The sequence below is a fragment of the Gracilinanus agilis genome, chromosome 2, assembly GCF_016433145.1.
Source record: "Gracilinanus agilis isolate LMUSP501 chromosome 2, AgileGrace, whole genome shotgun sequence".
NCBI classification, from domain to species: domain Eukaryota; kingdom Metazoa; phylum Chordata; class Mammalia; order Didelphimorphia; family Didelphidae; genus Gracilinanus; species Gracilinanus agilis.
Window position 1 is genome coordinate 60,064,544 of NC_058131.1, and position 22,629 is coordinate 60,087,172.

Consider the following 22,629-nt stretch of genomic DNA (forward strand, 5'->3'; position numbering starts at 1 on the left):
GACAGTTCAGGCTTGGTTGAAGGAAGAACTCCCCAACAATTAGAGCCATCTCAAAGTGAGATAATTGGCTGACCTAGGAGCAAGTACCTCCCCCTAAAGAAGAGGTGGATCAGCCTGCAGGACAGACTCCTTGCCACTTCTAGGATCAAGTACAGAATTCTTCAGCTGACATTCAAAGCCCTTTGTAATCTGGCCCCCTCTTTCCTTCTAGTTTTCTTGAACCTTACTCCCTGTCATATCTTTTCAGATCCAGTGATACTGGCCTCCTGGCTGTCCAAGAACAAGACCCTCCATCTCTGGGCATCTTCTCTGTTTGTCCCCCATGCCTGGAAATGCACTTCCTCCTCCTTTCCCCGTCCTGGCTTCCTTTAAATTCCAAATGAAATGCCATCTTCTACAGAGAGACTTTCCCAGCTCCTCTTCTCTATAGTGCCTGCCCTCTTTCATTGTTTTATATATCAATCATTTGTACTCACTTGTTTGCTTGTCATTTCCTGCATTAGATTGGGAGCTCCTTGGGAGCAGGGACTATCTTTTGCCTCTTTTTCTATCCCTAGTACTTAACATAGTGCCTGGCACATAGTAGGTGCTTAATAAATGTTATTGACTATGACTCACTTGAAGGAAGCCACTGAGGCAAGAAGGCAGGAAGGAAGGACCCTAGGTATGGAGTTCAGCCAGAGGAAATTCTTGGAGTTGGGAATATCTTAGCCAGAGTCACTACATAGTAAAGCACATGGGGAGAAATAAGATATGAGAATATTGGAGAGATCAGAGCCAGTTATAAAGGGCTGAAGCCAAACAGGAGTTTTATATTTGATCCTGGAGGTAATTGGCACTTTCTGAGGGTGCCCAAAACACTTAAGAGATGGAGAGAGCTTAGGGCAGGGGTCGGCAATGTATGGCTCTCGAGCCATATCTGGCTCTTTTTGCAGGAGCCATAAAGTCAATTTTTTCAGGTGCTGTTACAGGAGCGGCACTGTGAGCACTGTACAGCTCTCACGAAATTACATTTTAAAAAATGTGGCATTTATGGCTCTCACGGCCAAAAAGGTTGCCGACCCCTGGTTTAGGGGAATGTTGATGAGACATCCAGTTGGAGAGGAGAGAGAGAAAACTAGACAACTGGATCTGAAAGGCATCTGCATAGAGATGATCATTAATCCGTAGAGGCTGACAAGATCCTCAAGTGAAATATTATAGAGAGTAGAGAAGAGGATCCAGGATAGAGCCTTGGAAGACATCTATGGTTACCGGGCAAGATTTAGTCTAATCTAGCAAAGGAGATTGAGAAGATGTTATTAGTTTATAAGTTATTCTAGTTATTAGATTATAAGTTAATAGATAATTGTTTATAAGTTAATCTAGTTATTAGATTATAAATTATCTGATAATTGTGGGGAGTCTTGCATGTAAATTCTGAATCAGAGTTAAATGAGGTAATAAGGTATAACTTTACATTTTTAAAAGATTTGAAAAGAGAATTTTCCTCCAAAAGTGGGAAAACTACAACAGAGCATAATATATACACTTTTAAAAATGCAAGTTTTAATTTTTTACATTTTATATCAGTTATAGAAATGATGATGTTTATCACATTGATTTTAGTTTCCTGTCTTTTTGGACCTTCTAGATGGATTAATTATTGGTTTAAAAAAAAGAATATTCATTGATAGACTTGCTCCTTCAAAAATCTAAACAATTGTTTTTCAGTGTACTATGCATCAGGGTGCAGTATTGCAAAGTTCCCAGAAGATGGCATTGTGATCACACAGACCTTCAAGGACCAAGGTAAGAATGCTATTCATCTGATTTCTGAGACATTCATTTATTTATTCTTTCATTCATTCACCAATCATTATTAAACTACTACAGTGAGTTTAGGTGAAGTGCAGTGCCCTGGGCTAAGTGCTACAAGGAATACTGTATGGCCCCTCTCTTCCTGGGGCTCAACAGTCTGAACTTATATCAAGGATAAGGGGATACCTGATTGTCTCAGATTTGAAATCATTCCCAGCCTACAGAATCAATACAATTGAATACTTAAGGACTAAGGAAGGAAGCATGGTTCAGTAGAAAGAGGTTTGGAATTAGGATTAGGATCCTTATTTGAATCCTCCTTATGTAGCCTTTACCTTTGTGACTGTGGGCACATTTCATAATTTCTCTGGGCCTTAGTGTCCTCCCATATAAAATGTGGAGCTTGGACCAAGTGATCTGCAAAAGGGTCTCTTCATGCTCCAGATTTGCGACTTCTTGTGGTGTTGGACAATAGTTAATTCAACTCCTTTGGCAAGGACCAGACTGTCTATGATAGGATGGGAAAGTGTTTATTATGTGCTTGCTGTGTACCTTAGATTTTGCTTAATATTGACGAGACAATAAAAACAGGATCATCTCTGCTATTTCAGGGACTCACATCCTAATGAAAGGAGACCACACAAATGGGAGGATTTAGTTTTGGGCAGATGGGAAGGCCGACTCACCCATTCAGAGGCAGAGGAGATGAAAAAGCCTGAGTACCTTAAGGCCTAGGGGCAAGGACAAATGACCCATCCTCTGACCACATGGATGCAGGCCCTCATCATCACCTCACACTTTGACTATTGTTGAGTTAGTCTATATCAAGTCTCTCCCCACTCCAGTCATCCTCCATTTAGTCATTAAAGTGATTTTCCTCAAGCACAGATCTGATCATGTTTCCCCACTACTCCATAAACTCCAGTGGCCCCCTGTTGCCTCCAGGATTACATACAAATGCTGTTTGCCATTCAAAGCCCTTGTTAGCCTACCACCATGCTTTCTGGTCTTCTTGTACAGATTCTCCTTCATGTACTCTTGGATCTAGGGACCCCGGCCTCCTGGCTGTTTCATGAAAGAAACCCTCCATCTCTCCATTCCAGGCATTTCCTCTAGAATGTTCTTTCTTCTCACTTTGACTACTGACCTCCCTGGTTTCCTTTAAGTCTCAGCTAAACTCTTACCTACAGGCAGCTTTCCCCACCCCATCATAATTCTGGTGCCTTCCTTCTGTTAGTTATTTTAAATTTATTCTGTAGGGGGCAGCTGGGTAGCTCAGTGGATTGAGAACCAGGCCTAGAGACAGGAGGTCCTAGGTTCAAATCCAGCCTCAGACACTTCCCAGCTGTGTGACCCTGGGCAAGTCACTTGACCCCCGTTGCCTACCCTTACTACTCTTCCACCTATAAGTCAATACACAGAAGTTAAGGGTTTAAAATAAAAAAATAAAATAAAAATAAAAATAAATTTATTTTGTGTGTGGTTTGTTTGTAGAGTTGTTTTCATGTCATCTTTCCTGTTAGACTGTGAGCTCTTTGACTGATGTCGTTTATCCTCAGTGATTAGCAAGTATCTGGCACATCATGCCCTTTAAACATGTTTATTGCCTAACTTAACTGATCAGCAGCTTTTGGGTGCTGAGAAGAGGCTGAGTTAGAAATGACATCATACTGTTGAAACCAGGACAAATAGAAGTGCAGTACCTGTAGCATTTTCCCAATTCTGTCCCCTTTAATATTGTTCTTTCAACTCCAGTCATCCATTCCAAATGACCACTAGGAGATGTTTTTAAAAAGAAAAGAAGACAGAGAATGTGGTACAGCCCGGCACACTGGATTAGTTGTCATGGGTCTGGGCTTCTAGTTCTAGGGCGCTCCTAATTAGTCTTGTGATTTGGGGGATGAGTCTCTTCTCTGTTCTGAGCAGTAGTTTCCCTGTTTGCTCCTTCACAGGTTGTTAGATTCCTGGTAAGGTAGTTCAGGATGGCAGGAGCTAGGTCTTCTCTGAATGCTGCCCCTCTCTCAGTCCAAGGTGAAGAAGACTTTGGTGGCCTGTTAAGGTGCCTTCCAGATTTATGGTGGTGGTGGTATTTTTTTTAGGTCACTTTATAATTTTAAATAATTTAAACTGTTACCTACAAATAAACCTCTCACCACACACAAAATAACAATGTGGATGCAGTTTAAAAAGGCAGCAGCTCTCATCATGCCCAAGGGATGGGATAGTTTAGGTCTTTTTAACCAGCAGAAGGTGAGTTCTGAGATTGGAACCAAATCTCCACCATTAATTGAAGAGAAAATGGAATTTAGTATGCACTTAAAAGTATTTGTTTTAAAGACATTGACTTCTTGCTGAAATTCAATTAATTACTTCGACTAGGGTATCAAAGTTATCTGTGACTTTCTCAATACAAGTGAATTCTTAAATGACAAGTAGCAATTGCAAAATAATAAATTTCCTTACAAAAATACTTTGTGTGAGGTTCCCACTTGTTTTTTAGGCTCTGCTGAATGGCTGTGTTTTCCTTGTTGCCCTAGGTCTGGAAGTTTTAAAGCAGGAGACAGCAGTTGTTGAAAATGTCCCTATTTTGGGACTTTATCAGATTCCTTCAGAAGGTGGAGGTCGCTTAGTTCTGTATGGAGACTCTAACTGCTTGGATGATAGTCATCGACAAAAGGGTGAGAGCCTTTTGTGGTCATTGAAAAGACAATGGGATTTAGTAACTTTATTGACATACTCATATAATCATCTTAAATCTTGATGCTTGGATTTTTTTTAAACCCTTTCTGCCTTAGTAACAGCTCTTAAGATAGAAGGGCAAGCTGCCCTTTGATCCAGCCATACCATTGCTGGGTTTGTACCCCAAAGAGATCATAGATAAACAGACTTGTACAAAAATATTTATAGCCGCGCTTTTTGTGGTGGCAAAAACCTGGAAAATGAGGATGTCCTTCAATTGGGGAATGAGCGAACAAATTGTGGTATATGTTGGTGATGGAATACTATTGTGCTCAAAGGAATCATAAACTGGAGGAATTCCATGTGAACTGGAAAGACCTCCAGAAATTGATGCAGAGCGAAAGGAGCAGAGCCAGAAGAACATTGTACACAGAGACTGATATACTGTGGTAAAATAGAATGTAATGGCCTTCTGTACCAGCAGAAATGCAATGACACAGGACAATTCTGAGGGACTTATGGAAAAGGACACTACCCATATTCAGAGGAAGAACTGCAGGAGTGGAAACACAGAAGAAAAACAACTGCTTGAACACATGAGTTGAGGTGGACATGATTGGGGATTTTGATTTGAAACTCCCACACCAATGCAATGATCAACAATTTGGAAATAGGTCTTGATTAATGACACATGTTAAAACCAGGGGAAATGTGCATCGGCCAGGGGTGGGGGGAGGGCGGGGGTTGAAGGGGAAAGTAGGAACGTGAATCATGTAACCATATTAACTTTTCTAAAAAATGAATATTAATAAATGTTAAAAAAAAAAAGAAATTATTACTCCAAAAATAAAAGCAGATCATTAAAAGACAGACAAAAAAAAAGATAGAGGGGCAAGGGCTAGGCAAACAGGATTAAGTGACTTGTTCAGGATTATACAACTAGGAAGTGACTGAGGTCAGATTTGAACCCAGGTCCTGCTGACTCTAGGCCTGTCTCTAGTCACTGTGCCACCAAGCTGCCTCTTGTTATCTGGATTGTAAATAAGACCTGCACCCCCAGAGAGAGCCCTAGGTACCTTCCCATGGCTCCTCCCAGGCCTGCCTCAGACCTCTAAATCCCCATGTTACCATAAAAGCCCCACAAGGAAGAATGGGACTTTGGCAGCATTGCCAAAAAGTACCCAGCACCCTGGCCTTGCTTGTCCAGAATTCCCCCAGAAAGACCGTCATTGAGAGGTACGCAAGTCTAGGGGCAAACTTGTCTTCCCTGTTGCTGAATAGACATGTTCTCTTATCTCCTCACTGTATTCTGGGGAAATGCCCCTAGATTCCTGTGCTTATCATTCCTGGCATCTTGTCGAGTGGAGCAGATTATTAGTATTGGGCAGGCAGCACTCTTGTCTTCCTCTTCAAGTGGGAGAGAGAAGGTCTAGGCTCAAGATGCCACTGAGGACCCTTACTAACTTGGAGTTAGTTATTTAACCTCTGAATTTCAGGGTCCTCCTCCATCAAATGGGAGTCATGTTTGCCCTGCTGACAGCTTCATAAGATTCATTTATGAAAATTGCTTTCTGTGGTTAAATTCCAGGGCTTTTGACTCATTCTTGGTCAATGGAAAAGAAGATTTATAATGTGCTGACTTTAACCCCGTCTGAAAATAATTTTATAAGTTTAGAAGCATTTATCAAGGTATAAGGCATTAAACTAGAAAACATCAAAAGAAAAAGCTTCATTTTAGCTTTGTATTATGAAGCATAAATAAAAGCTCTGTCTCATTCCTGATATGCCCGCAACTTAATGTGGTTGAATTTCTGACATGATTATGAATATCACAATGGGATAGGGCTGTTTTAAAAACCAAAAGTGGGAGTTAAAGTGACATTTGGATTAAAAGATTAATGTCTTATTTCTACAGTTTTTCTTCAAAAGTTGAGCTCCCCTGAAACAGACTTCAGAAATTTCCAGATGCCTGAGAAGATTGGGCTTGTCTGAAATTTCCAGTGTCAGCTTTTACAAGCTCAGTTTGGGGGCTCTTGAGCCCTGTGAGCACATGATCATAAGTGCTCTTTGAGGAGAGAAAAGATGTTGGTGGTTTATTTCCTTATGACTCTTGAAGCTAAGGCCAGTCTGGCATTAATGATACTTGGGAATGGACAGAAAGTAGTTATTGTAGGCACAGTTGCGGAGTAGCTTCTTCACTTGTTTAATAAAGAAATTAAGTTTGTCTTATTAAAACAAGAGTTTTTCGAGGTCCTCTTCTATCAAAGAACTTTAGGCCAGCAGGCATTAAATAGGAAGAGACCTCAGAGGGCATTTCTACCTTTAGAAAGTCAAGTTTTTCCAAAATATTTTCCATTGCATAAGGACTATAATTAGAAATGTAAGAAATCAAACAAATCTGAAAAGAAAGAAGGCAGATGGATGTTTAAGCAGTCACAGTGCAAAGGCATGGTAGGAGTTTGGGACTGACTTCAGAGAGACTGATTAATATTTCTTCTCACATGAACTGACTGGTGGTTTTACTTGTCATAGCTCCGGTTTCCAATTTTGTATTTTAGTCACTGTAAGCATTCTTTAAATAAGAAGATGAAAAACCAAAACTAATAATCTCCTCTGAAAAATATATATATGGTAGAGGGTAAGGTTTGCTTTGGAATGGCAGCTTAAGACTGGTCTTGTTTATTAGGCATTCCTCATTACAATGAGCATTTGGCACTTGTGTTTATTTCTTTTTTGTATAGGTGTAATTGGTTTTGTATGTTTTGAGTGTTTTGATCATTCATGTTTGAATTATTTTTGTCTGGACTTAACCTACCTTTCACCTTTTCTATGGTTCTAACTTCTAACCAGAAGAGCAGGGAGTATGCCCAGCTATATTCCTCAGCTTCTCTCCATCTACCCCTATATCAGTTCTAATATTTTTAAAAGGTTTCATGCTTTTTTTGTGTGTGCAAATTCTTCTCTTAACAACTTTTAAAATTTATTGTTAATTTACTCACAGATTGCTTTTGGCTTCTGGATTCTCTTCTTCAGTATACTTCTTATGGAGTGATACCTCCGAGTCTCAGCCATTCTGAAAATAGGCATCGCCCTCCAAATGGAGCAGGCTCTGCTCTCCCAGAAAGGATGGAAGGTAAGGGGGTTGATGTATCTTCTTGAAAGAAGATAATTGGACTCAATTTAACATGGGGATTCTGCAGTTGACATTCTCTTCTGACCAGGTGATGAAGTTGATCTGGTCCTCTTGACTGCATAATATTCAACAATACTAGTTTTTAAGTGCCCGCAAAATCTGAACAGACTATTGGTTTCAAAGGTACTTCATGGGTTGAATTTTTTTTTGTTTGCAAGTTTTATTAACAGGGTAATTAAGCAAATAACTCACCTAGACTACCTAGCCTCTTAAAAGCAACATCCCCTCAAGATGGGAGTCTCTGCCAGAGTTCTAGACTCCAAATGGGTTCTTGACCCACAGAATGGGTGGGCATGTAGCAGTGCTATGGATAGAACACTAATAATTGGGGTGGTTTGTTGACACATTCATCTGTAACCTTGAAAAGGAACATTTTCTCTTAAAGACTTGGCCCACACCCTTAAAAGTTTCACAAGATAGTGTCCTTATCATGATGGTAACTGCCACATCTCTATAGAAATTTGAAAACCTGGGGAACATTACTTTTGCCCTTCTATTTGAATAGCAGTAATCTCTGTGTGTGTATGTGTGTGTTGAAACTGTAGGAAACCATCTGCATCGATATTCAAAGGTACTTGAGGCCCATTTAGGAGATCCAAAACCCCGGGCTCTTCCTGCTTGCCCTCACCTGTCTTGGGCCAAACCACAGCCTCTAAATGAAACTGCCCCGAGGTATGTATTGTGTGGGTCCTCCCACCCTTCCCTTTTGGGGGCTCATTTCAAAGGGTGGGCTTTTATTCAGCCTTCAGGCACTCTAGAAGTCTTTGTTCTGCAGGACACCTTCTGCTGGGCACAGAGAAAAGCAGATTAGACCCTGCCTTCAGGGAGCAGCCATTCTGCCTAGACCATGATGCAGCTGTACACGTGTGAGAAGTACATAGATTTTGTGCCACACAATACCTAGTGACTTCCATGAAGTAGGGAAGGGTGAAGGAAGTGCCGAGATCAGGAAGGGCCTCTTGTCTGAAGAGGAATAGCTCATGCCAGCGCTATGAGGGCTAAGATGGAGGGGCGCAGACCGATCCCATGGGGGTGGGGGAAGTGGGGGGAGCACCAGCAGAGGCACAGACTTGAGAGGAGAGAGTGGGTGTGTTGGGGAGAGAGGGGCTGGCACCAGGCTAGGAAGATGGTTGAGGCAGATTGTGAAGGACTTTCTAGGTCAAACCAGAGCAGTGTGTATTTTATTCTATTGGCAGTAGGGAGCTATTGAAACCTCTTGAGTAAGAGTAATTTGGTAAAGAATATCAGTTTGGTTGTGCTGGAAGATTTTGGACATTGCCATTTGATCATTTCAATCTTACTTTCTGACATGTATTAAAATAATTAATTTAAGTCAGTGTCCTGATATAGACGTTCTAAAATAGATCTCTTGGCAGAAAAAAGTTCAAAGGGGGCCACAAGCAGGCAGTACAGTCTTGGTGCTACCATATTTCATTTAACACCCAGAAGAAAAAGCTAATAAACTGTACAGAGCAGAAGTTCAAGTTTTCATATAAAATTTTATTTTCTGTGTATATCGAAACTTCTTGTTTGTTGATGCCTAAAATTCGTAACAAAAAAAAATTTTTTTAATTGTGAGAGAAGTTCTCTCTTGGTATTAAAAAATGAAGACTTTTGTTAAATCTAGCTAATACATGTTTTAAAACTTGTGATTTAGGGGTGAACAGGTGGTTCAGTGGATAGAAAGCCAGGCCCAGAGACAAGAGCTCCTGGGTTCAAATGTGGTCTCAGATACTTCCTAGCTGTGAGTCTCTGGGCAAGTCATTCATCTCCAGCTGTCCAGCCCTTACCTCTCTTATGCCTTAGACAGAAGGGAAGGGTTTAAAACAAGCCAGCCTAGTGATTCAGTGAGCATACCCTGAGCAAGAGGTGCAAACTCATGTAGGTTTCTTCTGCTTCCATTTTAAAATCTTCTCCTTCATTTGAGAAGTTTAAGGAAAACACAGAGTACTCTGTTAAGAGGTGATGTCCTTAGTCTGTTAGGACCACAGCATTGATGCTGAGAGATATTGGGCATCATCTAGTCTAGCTGATCTCACTGCTGAAGGGCAGCACTTGGCCACAGACCTGCTGCTCCCCTCTCTGAGCCTAGACCTGTGCTCCTCTTGGGGGCTGCCTGCCCCACGTGGCTCTGACTCATCCTCACATGTTTGTTTGAAGAAGGGGTACATGTTAAAGTAGTCAGTTATTCATTGAGGTTAAAAGAATGTTATCTTGTGGATTTTATAGAAAAGCCTAGAAAAACCAATTAAATTTGAAATGTATATTATGTTTAAAGTCCAAACTCAGTTCTTCAAGAAAGAAGTGGATACAAGCAACTAGAGCTCTAGAGCTGTGTTAGAGCAGAGCTTGGAGATTAGCACTGGTTGGGCCTGGCTCTGAGCAGATGGGGCAGAGGGGCTTGCAGGGGTCTTGGGAGAGGGGATGGTCTGGCCACAGTGAAAGAATGCACACCTTTGTGCTTCAAGTTGCTGTACCAGGAGGAGTGACTTCCCCTGGCATGGAGCACTGCCCTAGGCCTTTAAACTTCTTTTTTAAACCCTCACCCTCTTAGAATCTACACTGAGTATTGGTTCCAAGCCAGAAGAGTTATGAGGGCCAGGCAGTTAAGTGACTTGCTCAGAGTCATACAGCTAGGAAGTGTCTGAGGCCAGATTAGAACCCAGGACCTCCCATCTCCAGGCCTGGCTCATTAACCATTGAGCCACCCAGTTGCCCCTGGGCCTTCAGCTTCTGAGTGTACTCTACATACCTGGGAAAAACAGTTTAGAAATTGTCAGGATGCACACTGTTCCAGGACAAAACATGGATTATTTGTGTTTCTAGACCATTTCAAGTAAGCCCTTTATAGATCCCCAAGACCCTCCTTTCTCTGCCTTTCCCTTTTCCCTCCCCCTGCCGCTGTCTCTTCTTCCTTTATCCTTAGCCCAGCCTCCTCTAAGGGGCCCCTCCTGGTGACGTAGAAGGCGCACACAGCTGCCTGGGCCTCCCGAGGGTCGGGACGTTCAAGGCTCTTTCCTTCGGCTTGTCCTCTGGAGCAGGGACCTTGATGCCGTAGCAGTCGCGACTACAGAGGAGTGGCTTCAGAAGAGCACAAGCTCCTGCATCACTGACTAGGAAGGATGGCATTAGAATATTAACATCGGCCCCCCTTCTTGATGGACCCACCTCGGGCCCTGCAAACTGGTCCTGCGGCCTGTCAGGGCTATCCCTCTGCCTCCTTTCTGCCGATGCCCCCGAGCTTGTGCCAGCTCAGGAGTCGGGGCACACAGGAAAAGAGGGGGCCGGCAGTTCGATTCGCCTTCCCTTCCCTTGGCCAGGAGGGCTTTAAGCCCAGGCCTCGGTTTTTATTGTCTGCTGCTTCTGCCTTGTTTATGTCGTGTCCCCAAGAAGCGTCCTGACCTCAGAGCATCCTTATTCTGCCGTGTCTAGAGCGCAAGGCTTCCTGCCTCATCCCCAGGTCAAGGCTTGGGAGACCCATTGCTGCTCCTATTCAGTAAGCCCCAAAGGGCTCCCCCATGTCTTGGCTGCTTCTGATAGCCAGTCCTGGCTGAAATAGGAAGAGCTGCCTGTTAGCTTCCCAGTAGCCGCCATCTCACACAAGTGTTTTCACTTGTGTTTTTCACCTCCCGTTCAGTACTCCATCTCGTGGCATTTTCTCCCTCTTTACTGCCCATCATCTCATTTATTAAAGCAGCAAGAAGGCACCTTGGTGTAGGGGAGACAGCCTTGGCCCTGGAGTCAGGATTCGCACCCTTTCTGAGGCTGCTTCCTCATATAAAATGAGGGATTAAACTAGACACCTACACCTTTCCAGCTCTCATGCACGTGGTGCCACAGACTTGCCACACACCATCGTAGTGTCATTCATACACGGTCAAGGAACACATCAACCTGTGTTTGAAGTTCAACCACTGCCGTTTGGCACTCCTTTTTGAAAGTTGCAGAAAATCCATGCACTATTGCTAGGGCTTAAAACAGATTTCAGTCATGGAATCATATATTTAGAGCTAGAAGGGCTCTTAGGAGCCATCAAGTACAACTCCTTAATTTTACAAATAAGGAAATAGGCCTGGAGTGGATACATGACTTGCCCAAGATCAGACGACTAATATAACAAAATATAAGATTTGAACCTGCCTTTTTTTAAAAAAACCTTTACCTTCTGTCTTGAAATCAATACTGTGTATTGGTTCTAAGGCAGAAGAGAAGTAAGGGCTAGGCAATGGGGGTCAAGTGACTTGCCCAGGGTCACACAGCTAGGAAGTGTCTGAGGCCAGATTTGAACCCAGGACCTCCTGTCTCTAGGCCTGGCTCTCAATCTACTGAGCCATCCAGCTGCCCCCAGAACCTGGGTCTTTTTGACTTTTCCATGTGCCACCCAAGCAGATAGTAATAATTCAGCAAACACCAACTCACTCTGCCAAGGTTGGTACTCAGTATCATTGGATTTTCATTTGAAGTCCTCAGACTGTCAAAATCACACAGACAATAAGTAGGGAACAAGGATTTGAACTCAGGTTCCTGATAATTTCTTTTAACTACCCTCAGTTTTACATTTCCCTGTAATTAGTGTGGACATCTATTCTCTGGCCATGGTGGCCCAGCCTGGAAATACCTTACATTTCTTTTAAGGCTCAGTTAGGTGGAAAAACCAGAAAAACCACATTTCTTATAGATTGCCAGTTCTTTGTTAAAAGCAACAGTAAAATCTTATATTTTTGTCTAGGATTTTTATACACATTTCTTATTAGAACCTTAGAAAAGCCTTTTGAAGTAGGCAGAGCACTATCCCCATTTGACATGGGATTATTAGAGCGGTAAATCAGGAGAGGGAGGGAGGTCCAGTTGACATCGACTTTTAGCAAAGTACTTGGCAGTCTTTTCATGCTTTTCTTGTGGAAAAGGTAGAGGGATGTGAACTAGACAGTAATAGGTGATTTCAGAGCTAGTTGAATGGCCAGACCCAAAGAATAGTTTTTAAAGGCTTCTTCCACAAGGAAGAAAGGCCCTGGTAGAAAAACTTAGAGATCTGTGTTTGATCCTGTGTCATAAGACATCTTAACAGTCACTTGAAGAAAGAAGAGGCATCATGTTTATCAGGTTTGAACATGACTCAATGTGGAAGGATAGTAACCAGCCCGTCAGAAGACAGAGGATCCCTTTGGATCTTTTTAGATCTCAACAGAATATGATGTTGGGCTGAATCTACTAAAATAGAATAAGAGTAAATTAAAGATCAGCTGGTTAAGTGAGGGAAAAGGAAATAGAGCTCTTCAATTGTTCTCATAGAAAATTTCTGGAAATTTTAATGGTCGGCAACGTCAGAAGGAGATAGCAGTGTTCCATGTCGGCCAAAAGAGTTAATGGTGTCTTCTCTGAGAGGCCTCACTTTCAAGATTAGAGAGGGCTGTCCCCAGGTCTGCCCTGGTCAGCCACCCAAAGCCACCCTTTCCCTTTGCATTCTGTTACTGTTCTTCTTGGATTGTCCTCAGGGAAATCAGTTACGTGCTGGATCCACTTTATTCAGAAGAATTAAATGCCTCATTTTTCTCTTTCTTAATTTAGCATTGTGTGTTACCTCGTCTTCAAACCCTTGCAGGTTAATATCAGTGTGCCTCTGCCACCTCTTCACAGTGTGTGGTCCACGTCAGCCAGTCAGGTTATTGGGAGAATCTGTATTAGTAACCGAATTCGCCAGGGAGAATTCCTTTGTCTACAAATGGCATTGCTTAAATAAAGGAATTCCAGAACATAAGCTAATCAGAATTTCAAGGTTTTCAATTTGTATCCAGTTACATGGCTCACCCCTATAAATATGCCATAAGTAATCTCAAATTTAATACAATTATGCCTTTAAAATTCAAATTTATTACAGCCAAAATAGCTGTCAAAAGGCATTAACTATCAACTAGGTGCCAGACTGCTGATAAGCAAGGCTAGTTCCCTAAATGGGAAAAGGTTTTCTAGTGCTTCATGGTAGCCCTCCTGTGCCATTCTGGCCAGCCTGGTTTGTATTCCCCTGCTTAGATGGCTGTGCAGGTTTGCCCAGTTTAGGTTGTCCTTTGTTTTCATTGACTAAACTTTGTATCTCAAATGCAAATCAATAATGAATGAGCCCAGGGGAAAGCAGGGGGGATGGCTGGTCCTCTCCTGTCCTCTTCCTTTCCCCTTTGGACCAAATGGTCTTTCCTTCCTCTGATCCTGGTGTGCCTCCTGGCTGCAGCCTGCCACACATCCCTTGGATCTCTGTGGCTCTCCAGCTCTCTCTTTTACTGCTTTACTGTTTGGGTCAGAGTCCTGGAACAACTGGCACTCCCTGTCCTTGTGACTAGACGTTCCAAGTGGCATTAGCCTGTTTTCCATGCTGGGAAAGGTCAAGTGACTTGTTGGGGATTGCCCAGCTAGCCAGGAGCCACCTGATGTATGTTCAAACTGCCTTTGGCCAGATGCTTCCAGCAGTTTTTTCTTCAAAAGTCCAGGCTTTTCTCAGCACCTTCTGGGCACTAGGCCTTGGAGGAGGTACAGAGACAGACAGGAAAGAGCCCCCATCCACGAGAAGCCTCCATTCTCTTTGGAGGAAGCACTGTATATCTAGATAATTCCCTACAATGTGGACCCACAGTCATTTGGAAGAGAGGGCAATAGGCCTGTTAGTAGCCTAAGAAGCAATGTGGGTTTGAGTTAGGGTGCTGGCACTGAGGAGATGTGAGATAGATATGGATATAATGGATAAAAAGAAAGGTCTGAGCCTTTGTCCTGGTTATAGCACCACCTAGCCATGTGGCCTTATACAGACTGTTTCCCCTTCTTAGCCCATCAGTTTTCTCATCTGTAAAATGGGGATCATAATACTTTTACTGCCTCCTTCCTGGTATTGTTGTCAGCAAAGTGCTAACTATTACATAGCTGTGAATGGTTATTAGTGAGGCAGTACAATTTTATTCACATGCAGGGGGCTAACTGGATCAAATTTATATTTACAACTACTTTGAGGTATTTGCTAAAATTTCCCAGGCCATCTAAATGCTTATTGTTTTTTTAAACTATTTCCCCCAGTAATCTCTGGAAACATCAAAAATTACTGTCAATTGACCTAGACAAAATGGCTTTACCCAACTTTCGAACCAGTCGGCCACAAGTAAGACCTTTGTCTCCTGGAGAAAGTGGAGCCTGGGATATTCCAGGAGGTAAGTCTATAAGTGTGCCATTATTGCCTTAAGCCAGTTCGCTCTTGATTCAGTTCCCAAATGAGCTTTGGCTTTGTTGCGTAGCCTAAATCTATTTCCAAAGCTCCCACTTACTTGGCCAGTGAGGCCTCCACTTGGTGACAGAAGTGCTACTTTGCAGTAAACCCTCCCTGCCTGGATCCCCAAGGCCTAGGAGCTCTGGAAGAAGCCAGGGCCACAAGTCTGGAATAGGGATTTGCAGCCTTTGGGGGAAGAGTCTGTTTCCTCTCTGAACCTACTCCTTAGAACCATTCACAGACTCTCTCTGGGGCTCTTACATGCACTGTGGCTGCGGTGTGGCAGGAAACTGAGGAGCACTTCGGAGGGATAACCTTTAACTGCACCAGGAAGGCTTTAAGATCCCCAGGAAGCTAACTGAGACACCTAAGTGGGGTTTCCAGATCCTTGCGCCTGGCTTAGGAGCTTGTCACTGAGAAGCACTCAAGGGTCTTCCCCTAGTGTGAGGATGTGAGCCTGGAGGAAATTCATCTTCTCCTTTAGTGAGCCAAAAGGACAGCTCCTGACTCCTGGAGTAGTAAATCTGTATATGCTGAAAAAGTCAGGAAAGATGCCCACTGTTTCTTCAATTCATTTTTTGTTGCTGTCATCGATGTCCAAGGGGTAATTCAGGCTTTATAATATACCATTGCCCAGTTAATGAGTATTTTTTTCATCTCTGCTGAACCTGGACCTTTCAGAGAAACAAATTATCCCAATATGTATGTGTGCTTTACTGACATGTTAATTTAATCTTCCTTCTTTAGGGATAATGCCTGGGCGTTATAATCAGGATGTAGGACAGACAATTCCTGTATTTGCCTTCCTGGGTGCCATGGTGGTTCTGGCTTTCTTTGTGGTGCAAATCAACAAAGCTAAAAGCAGGCCCAAGAGAAGGAAACCAAGAGTGAAGCGCCCCCAGCTCATGCAGCAGGTCCATCCACCAAAGACCCCTTCAGTGTGACTGACCCCTATCACCAAAGAGGGCCCTCTTGTATGGCCTCAGGGGACAGGCAGTTGTTGCTGGCAAAGATTTCTTGTGCAGGGGTGACACCCATTTAAAAGAGATCTCATTTTTTCATTAAATGAGCCCATTCCAAATGGGCCTTGCCTACATGTGGGTGGTGGTGGTGGTGGTGGCAGGATTCAATTCTCATGAAGCATCATCTCATTGACATTGGCCTCTGGCAGAAGGAACTTCTCCAGTTGGCCATGCATGAAAACTCTGTGGAAGAGCAGCTGAATGCACCACGCCAAAGACTTGAAGACTCTCAGAAAGCTGTTGGGCTGCTTTTTAACCCAAGAGGAGAAATTGAGTTTTGAAACAGACAAAAAAATCCTGACCAAATGGAAATGTTTGTTAAAGGCTATTTTCTATATTTATTGTTGGAAAAAGTCACTTTAGGAACCGATGGTATTTGGAAACAAAACTATTTTTTGGCAATGGAATGCAATTTTCTAATATTATGTCATAAGGAATAATAAGCTCCATCCATCTTTATGATGCAAAAAGGACAGACTGAGACTGGAAGGAAACTAGCACAAATCCGTGAGACAGAGACCTTCACTTTATTTTTATAAATACCAACTGCCATGATTTTTTGTAATTTTGGGTCTTGATTTCACCATTGTTGGTGAAGGAAATTTTCAATAAATATGCATTATCTGTAAGAAGCTGAAAACATCACCTAGCAGCCTCTTTTTCTTCCCCTATCATTGATTTTACAGATAACCAGCTGAACAGGTTCTGGAGCAGCCTGTTAACTCTTGCTCCCCCCGTGAATCTTCCCCCTCATCTTTTCATGTAATGAGTAATTAATTTGTTTTTTCCTACCCCAGCTGACCACTCATCTGCCTCCCCCATCTGAGGAGAAGGCACAGCAGTGGGAAAGGAGGAACCCAGGCTAACGGCCTGGTGGGATCCTAGATGTCTACGTAGATGGGTCACATGGACCAGAAAGCCTGGAAAGTTGGTGGGAGTTGTAGAGCAGCTGGGCCCGAACAGAGATGGTGATGTGGCTTGTCACACAGCATCTACCCCCGACTCAGCTGCTGCTGTGGCTTCAAGAGTCTTAGAGCTAGAACTGACTTCTCCAAGTCTCCATGAAGCTCTTCTTCCGTCCCTTCTCCCATTCAGACAGACTCTGGACCTCTGTCTGTCTGTGCACGTACCCGTTTGTGTGACATTCTCTACATTAAGATAGATATAGGGATATTAGTTAAGTGGGTTGGACCACCAGGGTCCCACAATATGTGTGAGGAATTCCCTGCACCAGATGCCCCACTGTTGGAGAGACCTAGCGACCCACTGAGGGGGGTAGGTGAAGGAAGAAATTAAAGGACTTTCTAAAATGTAAAAGGTTTAAGTTTTAAAGTGCTGTGGACTAGGTATATCGAGAGACTTGGGTTCTAATCCTGGCACTGCCACTTACCTAGGAGAGTGGCGGGGTACTGTGGATAGTTCAGTTCCCTTCTCTCCTCAGTTTCCCGATGCAATGAGAGGAGTGGCCTGGATACTGTTAAGATTCCTTCCAGCCCACAAGTTCTCTGATCTTATGACTTTTTCTCTTTCGCTGACTGAAGATGGGTTCCTACATGATTTCTGGAATGGATCTCCTGGGTCTCTTCCCAAGTTGCAGGGTTGTACTCAATGAATTGTTCCTTTTGCCCATGAAATGGTCAGACTGTGGCTCTTGCTGGCTGTTTTGATTTAGAACAGCAGGACATGTTTTAGCTTGACATCCCTGACAGCTCCTGAGTGAGGAATGGGCTGATACAGACAGGGCTTGGGCAATCACGGACACAGAGGTCAGGGACTCTGGGCCCCCCAGATCAGGGTGAGATCGAGTATCGGGACAAGGAGAGGGGAGCACGGCAAAGCTTTGGCAAGCCAGCAAATACAGTTCCAGAGTTTAACATTTCCTTATGACAAACCTCTGACATAGTGCCAGCTTTGGTATCCCCATTTTACAGGTGAAGAAATGGGCTCACGACAGTCCCAGATCAAAATACTGATTAATGTACGAGCTAGGATTTAAAGCTTGGTTCCAGAACTTGCTACCAATGCAGACAAAGCCTACCTGCTCAGCTCTTCCCCAGGCCGGCTTTTCAAAAGGACTCTGATGTGATACTCATTCTCATCGTTGGTGTGCAAAGATGAGCTGGAGAGTCCATGGGGGGTAGACAGACAGCAGGGTGGATACAGGCTAAATAATAGAGTTTTGGAATTTCACCCAAGGCGCTGTCTCTAAGATTCAGGTGGGGGCCCCAACTGCACAGTCTCAGACACTGTTGCATTGTGGTAAGCAAAAATGTTTAGTCCTGCCCAATCCTTCATGAATCATCCTCCCCATCTCTTTGATTCCTGTACTCATCACGTAAAACTGACGCTTGACCTTTCTTCATACACATGACTGTCTATCATGTGCCTGTGTTGGGCGAGAAACAGATGAATGGTTCTCTAGGAGGCTAATCACACAGTATTAAACACTATATTAAAAACAGACACTGATGTGATGGAAAGAACCCTGCAGTGGGAGTCGGGAGACATGGGTTTGAGTTCCTGGCCCCAACATGAGCCAGCTTTGTGCCCCTGAGCAACTCTTGTCCCATGTCTGAACCTTGGTTTCCCCTTCTATAAAACCAGAAAGCTCAGGCAATAAGCATTTATTATTTCTAATTTATTATTTAATTATCTATTATATTTAAGGCCTTAGAGATAATAATCTTCCAATTCATAGATTCAAAAGGCTTTTCTTACCTGAAATATGAGGATAGTTATTTTTGTATTATTGAACACAATGATATTACAAGCTACAAAAAATCAATGATTCATTTTCTACCAAAAGGTCAACTTACTTTCCTTTTCATGCCCAGATGATTCAGTGGGAAATGGTTCCAGAGAAATGTCTTGGTTTTCAAATGTTTAAATTCTAGTTGATGATCACCTTCAATAGAGGTTGGTCTTGGTTGTAGGTGATCTTAGGTTGGACCATCATGGACCCATTTCATGATGAAATAAAAGTTTTCCCCTGATAGACTGGTTATTCAGGTCTTGGCTCAGATTCCATCCATTTGTTTTCTGAGAACCCTGTTACTATTAAACTGAACCAGACTTGATTTGGAGTCTACGCTTGATCACTTACTAATTGTGTGGTCTTGGGACAAATAATTCTGATATTTCCAATTCTTATGTTTCCAAATCCATCACATAAGGATACTCTGTCTACCTTCCAAAGTTATTGTAATGACAATGGATTGTAGATTTAGAGCCAGAAAGGGTCTTAGAAATCCTTTACTCTCACTTCTTCATTTGACCAATGAGGACATGGAAGAACAATGGGTTTAAAGGACTCAACTGAGGTTATGCAAGTAGTAGTAAGTGGTAGAGTAAGGATTTCAGAGAATCACAGAATTTGAAAATTGGAAAGGACCTCAGTTGCTATCTAATGCGATTCATATGCTGTAACATACCTGATAAATGCTTGTTGGGAGCCTGCTAGAAGATCTCCAGGGATTGGGAAAGATGAGGGAAGCATGGAGCACCTTCCTAGGGAGCCCATTCCATTTTTTGGATAGTTCTAATTGATGGGAATTTTTTCCTGGGATTAGGACCTCCGCAATTCCCACTCATTGCTATTGGCGATGTCCTCAGGAGCCAAACAGAACAAGAAGTCCTCTCTACAGATTAGCCATTCAGGTACTTGACATCTCTCATTTTCCCCTACCCCAGTCCTTTTTCCCAGGCTAAATCTGCCCAGTTCACCAATTCTCATGACATAGAATCAAGGTCCTCACCATCCTAGTTGCCTTCCTCTTCAGCTTATCAACAATTGGTGAAAGGGAAAAGATGATGCAAAGAGCTAACATGGCTTCATCAAGAACAGGTCATAAACTAAAATAATTTTCTTTTTAGATAGGATGACTCAACTAGTGAATGAGGGAAATGCTGTGGAGACAACTTAGCCTGGATTTTTTCTTCTTTTCTTTAAACCCTTACCTTTTGTCTTAGAATCTATACTAGATTTCAGTTCTGAGGCAGAAGAATGGTAAGGACTTGGCAGTTGAGATTAAGTGACTTGTCCAAATGGGGTCACACAGCTAGGAAGTGTCAGGCCAGATATGAACCCAGGACCCCCTATCTCCAGACCTGGTGCTCTGTCCTCTGAGTCACCTAACTGCCCCTTCATCTGGATTTTTAGCAAAGCTTTTGATAAAAATATACTGTACTTTTCTCATGGAGAAGATGGGAGAGAGGTACCTTCAACAGTAAAATGACTACAGAAAATGGATGTTTGGACCCGAAGTAGTTAATACTTAAATGTCAACAGGCAGGAGGTTTCCAGTGGAGTGTCCCAAGGATCTATGCTTGGTCCCATGCTCAAGTTTTTGTTTATGTTTTTGTTTTATTGAGGACTTGGATAATGATACAGATGACTGAGAGGAACAGAAAGAGCTCAACTAGGCTAAAGCACTGGCTTGTTGCTAATAAGATGGAGATCTGATAGGGAGAAATGTAAAGTGTGTTAATATTTGTATGTTTAAAAAAATCAGCTTCACAAGTATAGTGTGGAGGAGGCAGTTATTTTGAAAGGAGCCTGGGGCGGTTTAGTGGACCACAAGTTCAATATGAATCAGCGGTATGATGAGGTAGACAAAAAAGCAAATATGATCTTGATCTGTGAGGAGAGGAGAGCTTCCAGAAATAAGTAATTTCACACTCTTCATGGCCCCATTTGGGGTTTTCTTGACCAAGATCCTGGACTGGTTTGCCATTTCCTTCTCATTTGACAGATGAAGAAACTGAGGCAAGCAGAGGTGTCTGAGGTCATATTTGAACTCAGGTTTTCTTTACTACAAGCCTGGTGCTCTCTGTTTTAGGGTACCACCTCGATGTTGATACATGGGTTCACCGTATTCTGCCCTTATGTAGAGTAGAGCTCAGGCCTTGAATCACATCCAACATTCCACTACCTCAATGAACAAAAAAACCCATTTATTAAGGACTTATACCCGGGCACTTTACTAAGTGCTGGGGATACAAATACAAGAAAACCAGAACGCATGGAGAGGCGTGATGGGCAAGGAGGCATGTTTGGACAGAAAGGGAAGATAAAACGGTGATTGAAATCAGATGATAAAATCAAATGAGAAAGCCTTTGAGCTCCTGGTCTGCCAACCACCATACTTTCATTACTTCCTCATCCAAGGACAACGTGAAACCTCCCAGAATGCTACTGGTGGACCAGCGCCAGAGATGGAAAGAGGATATTGAAACCAAAAAGACCCAGTCGGAGGGGAACCTGAAGACCAACTGAATCTATGGACAGTTCCTCAAGATGATGATCTGGCCATCACCTTGGGCCAGATCAAAGTCATCCTGAGATGTCTGGGCCACAAGCACAGACTGTATAGGAAAGACATTTGAAAAATGACTGGTAAGAATACCTTTCTATCAAACACACTCACCTTATCCATCAGAACCACAAAGAGAGGAAAGACGAGTGTGTGGAGAACTTCCCTAGATAGCCCAAAGCCTTCTGAGACTGTTGATCTAGAATCACAGAAGACCAGATCTCTTTTTGCCAACTCTAACTTGCTGTTGTAACTGCTGATTCACTAAATCCTGGTCTCTGGCTGTCCGGATGCCTTCCTCTTTCTCTGAGGAAAAACTATGCCTCATATGCTGACTCTCTTCCTGGTCCAAGCTCCAGACCTTGTAGACTTTGCCCCCAGGAGACTGATCCCCTCATCAATGGCAAAGATCAACAGCAGGGACCTGACCTAGTTCCTTCCAGCTGATGAAGGTTTCAAAATAAAGGAATCAAATGACGGCATAAATTCTAAAATAAGTGAAGGCTTATACAAATGGGAGACATGAATACTATCTGTTCCCTGGTCCTGTTAGGATGGGGTTCTAATTCTATGTGGATCTATTTGCTGAGACCCACTTGGAACTGTCTGGGATAGGTAGGTGGGAAAGTGCAGTTGAAACAGCATCTTAAGGACCTTTTGAGGTCTGGCTACCTGAGTAACCCAGAAGCAGTCACCTCCCTCTGAGCCTCCATCTCCTCATCTGTAAAATGGGGAGAATTGGATCAGATGGTCTCTCAGGTCCCTGGGAGTTCCATACTTACTGTTTATGTCCAGAGGTATCCACTCCCCTCCCCGACTCTGCCTGCTCTCATCTTTTCTCTGCATCCCACTTTCTCTGTCTCCTCCCAGACCCTCAGTAATCAGCAAGGGGATGGATGGAGTTTGGGGGCCAAAGTGTGTGATGAGTAAAAGCGAGACCTGCTAACTTGCACCTAAAGCCTCAGGTTTGGCTCTTGGGAGTTGGACCTTGGAGATCGATAGCAAATTCATTCAAGCAAGAAGGCAGGTGTGGTATCATGGGAAGAGAATGGACTGGCTGGGAGTATGCTGGAAAGTACAGTGATTCTGGAATATGAGTACTATCTGTGTGACCCTGGACAAGTTACTTCTCCCTGGGTCTCAGTTTCCCCATATGCAAAATGAAGGGGTAGGACTAGTTGACTGCTGAGGTCCCCTTCCAACTCTAGCTCTCTAGACCCATGACTTGTGAGCCGGCCTGGCAGAATCGCTCCTCTTTTCCCACGTGTGGGTTTTGGGTCGTTGAGCTGTGGTGGGGGCAGGGAGGGCCCCCCAGAGCTTGATGAGTCTGCTTGCCGATTCACTCCCTTGCTCAGACTGGGGCTCAGCAGGTTTCCT

At 43.2% G+C, this 22,629-nt stretch overlaps 1 protein-coding gene across 1 annotated transcript in view; it reads left to right on the forward strand.

The window, feature by feature from the left end:
* Positions 1 to 16,582, forward strand: part of MBTPS1 (membrane bound transcription factor peptidase, site 1) — an 88,472-nt gene extending 71,890 nt beyond the window's left edge. Inside the window, exons 18-23 of the mRNA XM_044663205.1 lie at positions 1,714 to 1,791; positions 4,338 to 4,478; positions 7,481 to 7,612; positions 8,218 to 8,344; positions 14,732 to 14,862; positions 15,666 to 16,582. Coding sequence (XP_044519140.1) covers positions 1,714 to 1,791; positions 4,338 to 4,478; positions 7,481 to 7,612; positions 8,218 to 8,344; positions 14,732 to 14,862; positions 15,666 to 15,862 — 806 coding nt within the window. The 3' untranslated portion in view covers positions 15,863 to 16,582. The remainder of the gene's footprint in view (positions 1 to 1,713; positions 1,792 to 4,337; positions 4,479 to 7,480; positions 7,613 to 8,217; positions 8,345 to 14,731; positions 14,863 to 15,665) is intronic.
* The last annotated feature ends 6,047 nt before the right edge of the window (positions 16,583 to 22,629 follow it).